At 32.9% G+C, this 10665-nt stretch overlaps 1 protein-coding gene and 1 pseudogene across 1 annotated transcript; both read right to left on the bottom strand.

The window, feature by feature from the left end:
* Window positions 1–219: 219 nt before the first annotated feature.
* LOC129300386 (RING-H2 finger protein ATL40-like) lies at window positions 220–1147 on the bottom strand (annotated as a pseudogene).
* Window positions 1148–8454: 7307 nt separating this feature from the next.
* Window positions 8455–10386, bottom strand: LOC129300385 (transcription factor TCP4-like). Its single transcript, XM_054938950.1, has 2 exons — window positions 9059–10386; window positions 8455–8649 (listed from the first exon to the last, which is right to left on the bottom strand). Exon 1 carries the CDS (start codon window positions 9943–9945, stop codon window positions 9094–9096), a length of 852 nt encoding a protein of 283 aa, XP_054794925.1. The 5' UTR covers window positions 9946–10386; the 3' UTR covers window positions 8455–8649; window positions 9059–9093.
* Between the last annotated feature and the right edge of the window lie 279 nt (window positions 10387–10665).

Here is a 10665-nt window from a genome sequence, read left to right on the forward strand (position 1 = left end):
GAGATGTATTACAAAATTGAAAGTTGAAACACATTCTGCCTCTCACTTTTCTTTTTTATACAATGCCCTCTTTTACTGCTAAATTAATTAAATTTACGAAAGATTGGCCAGACGATACACCTCCCCAAATGTCCCAAATCCTTTTTTTTTTTTTGCCCCAAAAAAATGTATAACCACAAAATCAATTAAGAAATGGCAAAAAAAAAAAAAAACATGAACTCAGGATGAATCACTGTCTTCCAAATCACGATCAATATTATCATCGATGGTAGATGAAGAAGAAGAAGTTGGATTCTTCTGGAAGATCTTTCTCTACTAAGTATTCTTCTGAAGGAGCTCAACTTGAAATCGAACCGCTGTTTTTAGCTCCACTGCCGTCTGACGTACTTCTGCAGCAGGGTCCGCAGGCGGAGCCATCGGTAAGTCATTAGCAGCAGGCCCGGCCCGGCCGACTGACCCTCACGTGGCCGGGGCTCAAGCACCGGCCGAGCCATCGTTCGACAAATCGGGCACGTCGAATGAGACGATAGCCACCTGTCAATACAGGCCACGTGGAAACACGTCCCTGCAATTTGGAAGCAGCCTCGCCTCTTCTCCATCCTCCAGATTGCTTAGACAAACAGAGCATTCCATCACAGAGGAATCTCCACGGCGGTCGCCGCCATCTTCGCTGTTTTCGTTCCGAGACTTGTCTTTCTTCGTTTGAAGACGAAGGTGGGGAGAGAGGCAATGACGGTGGGGTCGAGCCCGGTGTTGTTTGGCGGATCGCCTGTGGAGTATCTGGCGACGGCGAGGCTGAGATGGTGTATGCGGCTCGACGGCGGGCTTGGCGGTGGAGGACGTACCTGGCGTAGAGATGAAGGGCGAAAACGAGGGCTAAGACGATTGACAAAGAGATAATAGCTATGAGCAAGATATTGCTGTTCAACTTGGCGTCTTCGGAGTCGGGTCTTCTGGGAAGATTTGCCACAGGAAAGTCGAAAGGAGTGGCGGCGTCCTGGGGACTACTCATGATGTTCTTCAGAACAGTGACACAGATGCACTCAGAGAGAGAGAGAGAGATGCAGGGACGTGAGAAGGGTGTATCGTGTTGGATATGTGCTCCTTCGCTATGTTTTTGTACGCTTAAAGAAGGAGACAAGTTCATTAGGGGTACAATTTACCTATGACGACACGTATACGTGTTTGAATCTTGACTTTGTTTATACTGGTGATTTGAATCGACCTGTTTTTGTTGTGAAGTTGATTTAAAAAAAAAATGTTTGATTATTTTGTTCATAAAAATTTTTTGATTTAAGATAGATAAACACAATTTAGTTGATTTATAGTCTCGTCTTATTTATAAGAGAGAATAACTATTCATAAATTATGTTATTAAATCTTTATTATAAATTTTTGTATCCATATTAAATTCTCAAGGAACAAAATTATTAATTTATTAAATTGTTACACAAAATTGATGAATTTGGAAACTTTTCTAAGCATCAATAAAAGACGTTAAAAATGAATAATAAAAAAATCGAATTTAATATTATGATAGAATTGAAAGATAAGTTTTGTGTTCAGACGAAATGCAAAAGCAAACAAAGATTAAGGTGGTTTTTTTATATTAAAAAGAATTAACAAAAGCGTTGAATGTGGTGGTTCCTCGGAAGACGGGGGTGTGAATGACTTTTGTGATTTGTGAAACGCGTGGGTGTGAAGGGGTTGAAGGAAAAAGATGATGAAATTGCGAGGAGTTGTTTTGTTGTGATATGACCTTGAAAATGCAAAAGTCTAAGGGGTTTGCTAGTATAATTATAACTAAACAAGAAACTTAATTTATTAAATCCCAATTAAGACTCTGACCCTTGAAATATATGTATATATTGAAGTGTTCACGGGCTTTAATTTGTTCACCGCCTGGTTTTGTACTAATTGCAAATATAGGCAACAGATATTTGATCAAGGAAGGCAACTTCTTCAGACTTGCATTGAATTTCTGCAACAATGGTCTCCACATGTTACCAAATAGACAACATCTTAGACTAATAGCTCTGGACTCTGGAAGTCGTTGCTACTTGCTCCAAAGTCTTATTGACTTTTCCCAATGTTTTAATACCTATAATTATTTTTTAAATATTTTTAATCTTTATAATTTTAAAAAAAATCGAGTGATATTTATTTTTATGTTTTTATAATTTTAATTTTTTTAATTTTTTAATTTTTATAAGAATTAAAAATATTAAAAAAATTAAAAATAAAAATAAAATTTAATAAAATTATAAGGATTAAAGACTATATTTTTTTTAATATATGCATTACACACACGCTAACTGTATATTTGTTTCATAGGCAAAGGTTGGTAATCCAACATGTTAAAGGTATCAAAACAGATATAAACAAATTACATTGAACTAAGCTGACATGAGTTAATCAAAATTGAATATAAATAAAATTTGCTCTTATTTTTCTAGGCAAAACCAATCAATTTGATTCGATTTAGATATTTTTTATTAAAATTTTAAATCAAATCAAATTAAGTTTTATTATATTTATTTTATCCTTCTTCTGTTCAAAAATAAAAAGTATTTTTTAAAAAGTTAGATGTTAAAAAATATAAAATATTTGAGTCTTTTAAGGTATAATTCTTATTTTTTTAAAATGCCCCTATTGATAACAATTTTTATTTCTTATAAGGTGTTTAATAGAAATAAATATGAAAATATAGGGTTAGTTAGAAAGTAGATAATTACTTTATTATAGGTGAAATTTGATTAAAAATACCTTATATTTTTGAACGGAGGGAGTATACATTTATGAATTTGCCTAAGCTTATTTTCTTTCTAAGTTTAGTTTTTTTAACTTTTTCAATTTTAATTATTTGTAGATTACTGGTAAAAAATATGCTACATTTAGTTAAGTGTTGTTTATAACTTTTTAAGATAATTTTAAAATTTTATAATCAAGTGTTTTAAAAACAACATATTGAATTTTAATAGGTAAATATTTTTCATTGAAAATAATAATGAATAATTAATAATTATCAGTGAATATGCATAAATATATTGTTGCTGAAAAATATTTCTCAAAAAATTTAAATTGATCCAAACAAATTAAACCACTAAAAAAAATTGATCAACCCAAATCAATTGGAGGAAAAACCAAATAAAACCTTGACATTGATAAGGAAGTTGGTGGTTCGATTTTCTTTTCCTCTAAAACCGAACCCCTTTATTCAAAGGAGGAGATTTTCAATCAAAACCCAAGAGAGGAGATTCTATACCCACTCATATCAATAATTTTAATCTCAGATTTTTAATTAAATTTGTACATTAATTAAGATCCAAAACTCAAAGTTACCTACAAATGAGAGGATATATAATACAATATTATATATATATATATAAACCACTACCGGGACACCGGGGGCAGTTGTTGACTTGTGAGCAATTACCATCAATAGATGCTTTTCATTTTTTTTAAATAAACGATTAAAAAATAAAGGTTTTATAGAGCTTGAATCATTGACCATGATGGCGATTAAGGCATTGTTCACATTTGAAGTTGCATCGCTTTTCCATGTTTGTCTTTCCTTTCACATTTTGTTCTCACCCATCCACGTCTTGCCTTATCAACTTCCCAAAATAAGTTCAACGCAAATCTTAACATCATGTTTCCTCTATTTTTATTTTCAAAAAAATTATTATTTTTAGCTTGCTTTTTTACATAAGTAAAATCTCATTTTTTAATAAATATTTATTATAAAATTTTTAAATTATCCTTCATAATTTTATCATTTATAATTATAAAAAATAATTAATAAAAGTTTAATTAATATAATTAATGAAGGGTATTGTAGTCTAATTTTTTATTTTCATATACAATTAATATAGCTAATTAATTTTTTTAAATTATGTGATACAGTTTTTTTCTCAAGTGCTTCCTTTGTTCTAAATTATAAAATACTTTTGGGAGTAATTTTTCTTTCCAAAGTATAAGATACTTTAAAAAGGTTAAGATTTTATTAAATAAACTTATTGTAATATTACCTTTTCTCTTTCTCTCTCTATATAATACTAATTAGGTGTTAATTTAAGATTATTAGATAAAGGGTATTTTTAGCTGTTTATATTTTTATTTTAAAAAAATAAATTTTTAAGTATATTTAACGAGGTTTATTAATAAGTAAAATTTTATTTAAAAATATTTTATAATTTGAGATATAAGGAGTATGTTATATTGATTCTTGCATTGGGATGATCCAAATAAAAATAAATATATTCTGGCTAATAATTTTAATCTGCTTCCCATTAATCATAAATGGTAATAATTGATATCACCTATGAGTTTTTTTTTTGAAATAATACATTACAAAAAGACATAAATTGAAACTTGAAAGAGTCATCATCATATTATTATATCTAGGCAAATCAATTACTCCCTTTATTTTTATATATAAAAAAAAAATTATATCACACAGTTTAAGAAAATTGATTAATCATAATAATTTTATCTAAAAATAAAAAATTAAATTAAAATATTCTATGTTAATCAATATTAACATGTATTTATTATTTTTTTAATGTAAAGTATGAAGGGTGATTTAAAAAATGTGTAAAAATACTTATTAAAATGACTAATTTTACTCATATAAAAAAATAAGTAAAAAGTAATAGTTTTTTCATAAATAAAAATGTAAGGAATATGAACTAACATTTTTCAACTTGTAAATTTGATGAATTCAGAGTCTTTAGTTCTTATCCAGGAAATTTGACGTCAGAGTTTAAATCAAGGAAGATAAACTGTTTATTATTTGCCGCAATATTAGAAAAATGGCGTGCTAGGAAAAAGGATTTAGAAAACGTCTTGACACTTCAAAGGCACAATTCAGCTTTTGTTGTCACATGTTCCTGAATCAGACTTCGACTGGACTCAGGTTTCACACTTGAAACAGGGCTTCTAGAGAGAGTTATAGATCTACTTACCAACTTCCGATGTTGAGATGCCAATTTCATTATTCCCTTAAAATACCAAAAAGTCTAAACGAGGGGGAAAATAAAGTTTAAATTAAATATAAATAATCACATTTTCTTACTTATGCGATATAATTGACGAATATTCTTATAGAATACCTGTTTTCCTCAGCGAAAATTAAAAAAAAAAAAGTTAAAGTGGAGTGCATTTTCACTGTTGAATCATTTCCCAAGAAGCTCTAGTGATTCTAAGCTATTTGACAAAGTAATGTGGCATGCCAAGTGTCGAAACTGTTACAATCTCACCCCCACAGTAACGTTGACCACTATCTCTAGAGACAAACATGTTTAACTGATTTGAGGCACGCCTAGGTGAAAATATTTTTGAGTTAAAGGACTATTTTATCCTCGATATTTTTAGAGAAACTATTAACACTTTAAAATTTAATAATATGAAACAATTGACCCTTTTTTTCTTCTTTAAACATGTGATATCATGTTTAAAATGTCACATGACTTGCTAACTAAACATTCATCGGTATTAAAAAAAAAAAAAAAGAGTTTTTCAATTCGTAATAATGTTCAACCAATAATACAATATATCATGGTTAGACCTTTTGCTTACTATTACTCTTTTCATCCCAATTTAAAGATATTTTTTTTGATAAAATTATACATGTCAATGAAATTTATTAGATACAACTCATAATCTTATTTTTTTAATAAATTTTCAAAAAAATAACTTTATCAATAAGAAAAAGAGGGAAGAAAATTTAAAAAGTGAAATAATTATGAATAATATTGGAATAATAATTATTAAAAAAATTTATTCCCCGCCCCCAAAACGTGGGACACTAAATCATCTTTAAAATATCTTATAAAATGATAGGAAAGGAGTGGGAATTAATTTGATTTCTATACATATACATGACTTTGTCTACGGGCTTGTATTCCAAAAACGAATTGGAAAGATGTAAGATATGAATAGTAGTTTGATGAATTGAGGTATTAGGAAAAGGTCGCTGTCGAAACCATTTCCATGCTATCAACATTCCTGAAAATATCAAAACACATTTTTAACACGCAAGCAGGAAATTGACTTCCCAGCTGGCTTCTATGCGTTCACCCCATATTTTCCTCTTTATACTATTTACAGTCAATTTATTAACTCAGCGTCGCTTTTACTGTCCTTGTTCATTATTATTAGTCCACCCCATCAACCTCTTCTCTCACCTCCTCTCTATACTTAACTACACTAAATCCCGTGAACGCACTGGTTTACTCTTAAAAAATTGTAAGAATTAATATGGATAAAAATATCTATAAGAAATTCAATTTAAGTAATAGTGTTGTTTTCTAAGGCCAAAAGAAGATTTCTTACAAACACAAACGTGAGTTCGATTTTAAGGTTTAAAAATGAATGAATGTTAGTATTTTCTATCACAAATTATACAAGTTTTGTTAAGGAATTATAAATTTTCTTGTCATGACTCATGTTATAATATTTATGATATATTTTATGACATTTTTGGGGTACAAAATGATGCTGGAAAAAAGGAGGTAAGAATGTAATCTTATCGGTTACAGAAAAATATTCAATGAAATTGCATCAATTAATACAAATACATGTTTAGACCCTTATTTTAGTGAAAATTTGCATAAAAAATACATACATTTTAAAATTAACAATCTAGAGAGTTACACAGTATTGGTAAACAATGAAATTTAATGTTGTAAAAGTTGATTCCATCCAAAACTTGCTTGTCCCTAAGGGGCAATTACCAGATATGTTAATCCTTTTTATTAAGATATGCATTTATATGCTATGACCTTTTTTTTTTTATATTTTGCGGACGATGCATGTATAGTTTTCTTTTCTTTCCTTTTTTTTTTTTCATTTATCATAAACCGCTACGAAGCATTTCCTCCTTCAAAATTTAAGCAAATATGATCTAAGCACAAAAAATGCTTCCTAAAGAATTTTTTTAAGGAATTCAAGTCCACGACATTGCACAGGTCCATCAAAATGAAGTTGAATTATTGCAAGCTCAACCCTCTTTGAATTTCATTGGAGACACATCATATCGTTCAAACAAACGAAAGAGATTTGAAAAAAGCATTGAATCAGGCGATCAGCCACGTGACCATATAAATATTAACGTGTTAGTCTTCGGAGAGGGCTTGATGTCTTGAAAAATGCCACGAAACAATTACTTATGAGCCATTCCCGACTTATTTGGGACAAATTGGATACTCAAGTCAAACAGCAATAATCCTCACGTAGCCGATTCGCCATAACTTGGGCCTTTGGCCCAACACGAAGCTATTACTATCAGGCAGACGAGAGTTTGGCCCAATAATCCTAGGATGCTAATTGTTGTGCTGAAAAGAGATGAAAACCCACCCGGCATATAGAAATGAGCTTCATAAGGAAATTTGAATGGTAATTTTGCATAAAAATTCCACCAAAACTATAGCCCTAAAAACCACCGTGATGTAACAAGACATTCGTAACCAAGTACACTGCTATCTAGATAACAAGTCTTAGGCATCCCTAGAAATTTTTAGAATGTGAGCAGTTGGACTTTGTGCAAGTGTGATATTGAATTTTTTTCTTTTTCTGGTATAACCATTCGGTATCCAAAGTCAAAAGCCCCAATTTATATGAATTCGAGCATGGAGGGAACTCAAAAGAGGGTGACTCTCCTAAGCATATTTTCTCCATTCCCGTCGCCCCAAGGATTGAACCTAAGAGCTGATGATTAAGGAAACTCAAACCCCTTGCCATTTAAGCCAACATTCGTTGTTGTGAATATTGAATATTAACACTAGTATGCTCATTACATGGCAAGGGTCAAAGACCAATAAAAATTAGTCCAATTAGTAAGAATTTAATCCATCATTTATAAATTTGTAAGTTAAAATTTCATGTCAATATGAAAACATTGTTAATAGGCAATTTGTAAATATCTCAACTTCCTTGAACTTGATATGTCCTAACTTTGATAAATTAAGACCCAATTCACATAAAAAATTTTATACCAACAAACAGCTGGCAAGGCAGGGACATAAATAGAACGTGTATGGTCTGAAATTTGGTCATATAATTTTTCTTTCATAAAGCAGAAAAGATATATAGACACAAGACAATATGTGAGAATAAATAGAAAGCTTCCAACCTTAAGTCGCATGGCAAAGAGGCATTGAGGTGCCATTAATCACGCTACATCCCTAAATTTTAACCTCAATGCAATGCATTGCCCACCAGACTAAATTTTAAACACGCTGCGTCTTGTCAAGTGTCAACGTTACTTGAACGTGAATGAAGCATGAAAAGGTATCAAAGCAAACAGATTTAAGCTATGTTTGGAAACAGCTGAAAACAAGTTTCTGCGACTTCTAAAATAAATCTATTCTCACCCTTTGTCCAATGCCAACGAGCTTCCAAACACACACTTATTCTTAATGTATTGCTTGAGTTAGAACTAGGATGTTCGAATTCATCTCAAACCCATCAAGTAATTAATTAAAGTTCCATATAGTGTATATAAATTCAAAGAGACCCACTTCATATTAAACGGCATCAACTATAATGCCTGCAATACGCATGAACAATAATACCAAATCAAAATAAGATGACGACGTGAATCCAATCCAACTTTACAAGTTGCATATCTGCTTCAAAATGCTCCTCCTGCATGACATGATAAATTAATATGACAAACTTCACAACAGAAAATCCCTGTTCTTTTACCTTCGCTCAAATCTCTAACAGTGCCCACTATTACTTGTTGGAAAAATTGAAGAAAATAGTATCCTGCATGAGATTTAGTTGTTATCTTCACGATCATTTTTTTGTTTATTTTTTATTAAATAATTGTAATTCAGACGCGTTTCCAAGGAATTTGTTTGCTCAGAGTGTGAGATATCACGCTCACTATAATTTATAATCTACTGTAGATCTCATACTTCATGTTGATATTGAAAGCACGCTCTAGACCAATTAAGTGATTGACCTGCCGCATGTGCATATTAATTATACAGCATAATCTAGCAAGTACTAATTAGTACAGAAAAAATGGTAATTCATGGGGTTAGATTACCTGATGAGTGTAGAAGCAGGCAGGATAGTTTTTGGTCAGTGGTGGTGAGAATTAGGAGAAGTGGATGACGGTTCTTGTTGCTGGTCTTGAATTCTCGTCGGAATGCAGAATTCCGGCAGCCCGTCGGAGTGAAAGCGGCCGCCGAAGATGGAAGGTTGCGACTTGTGATTTTGATGATGCTGCTCCGAAGAAGCCACGGGTACGCCGCTCCATGCGCGAACCAGCGGCGAAAAACTGGACTGAAGGGTCCCCCTTTGAGGAAACATCGAACCTTGGCCCATCAACAAATTAGGCTCGAAAATCCTCTGAAAATTCGACTCGAATTCGGCCGGGTTCGAACCACCGAACAGGTTTTCGTCGTTCGAAGCCGTTTGATTGAACGAATGAAGAGACAGGCCAAGATCTTGCCCGGAATTCGTTGTTCTGGAGATCATCTCCGACGGGTAGCTCTGGAAATTGATGGAGGAAGCTGCAGAACTGGTGGGGAAGAAAGCTATTGCGTCGGAATCAATCGCCGTCGGGAGAAACCCGGAAGGAGCTTCAGAATTCTCAGGGTCTTCCGCTTTGTGAGTTTCCTCCGTCGTATTAGCGGCCGCAGGCTGCCACGGAGGAAGCTCAGCGAGCTTATCAATGGCGTATTTGGCCTTCTTGATGAGCCAATCGACGGCTTTGCTAGGCCGGTCGTAGCCGAGGCGGTCCTGAACATCGTAGAATTGAATCGCTGTGTGGGCCGATAAACGAACCCTCCGATCTCGAGGACCTTTGGAAGTATAAACCTTACTGTGACGATCTTTCCGACCGGTGGATCGAACAATGTGACCTCCTTGAACCTGGACAATCTCTCCTCCTCCAGCACTCTTCATTCCCATACCTTTATGCCTTCTCATCCATAGAAGATACTGAAATTGAGGGTTTATACTCAAATTATAGGCCCTAGCGGTAGCGATAGTTTCTGATTCCAACTGTTTGGTTCTCTTTTTTGAATTATTCGGCGGTTTTGTTTCTGCCCTAGTGAACTCTGAGGACTCTATAACAGCTGCGTGAAATAATCCCGGGAAAAACCAGACCTGCCATTGAAATCTCTCAGAAATAATCCAAAACCCAGATGAATTTACAAGCTGCAAAAGTCAAAAGTACTCAATGCTTCCTCCTTGGTACCTGAATTATCTATAAGGTGGCTTTAGAATTAATGTGAAGAGGGTGAGGTTTTGTTGAACAAGAATTGCACTAGAAATGAAGAATGAGAACACGGGATAGCGAGAAGAAGACAGGGTTTTGGCCGAGGTTGAGAGAACGAGATGGTACAGTACCTATTAAGCGGAGAATGAGAGATGGCTGATGCCTGTCCTCGCTGATAAGTGTGTCAGTGAAGATTAAAGAGTTGTGGGAGAATCGCACTGTAAGCTTCAAGAGAACAAAAAATTACACTGCAAGCTCAATATATTATGTTATTGTATAGTAAGCCCAAAGCCTTTGTTGCAATTTTTTTTTGAGAGTAAAAGTATAATTTTACCTTTATATGATTTAAAAAATCAAATCATGCATAACATAGTGTCCATCAATGTATGAAATAATGTTCATATATGTCTAATTGATCTGTAAGTTTA

The sequence above is a fragment of the Prosopis cineraria genome, unplaced genomic scaffold (assembly GCF_029017545.1).
Source record: "Prosopis cineraria cultivar Desert tree isolate PC_DT_omini unplaced genomic scaffold, ASM2901754v1 PC1563, whole genome shotgun sequence".
In the NCBI taxonomy this organism is placed as follows: domain Eukaryota; kingdom Viridiplantae; phylum Streptophyta; class Magnoliopsida; order Fabales; family Fabaceae; genus Prosopis; species Prosopis cineraria.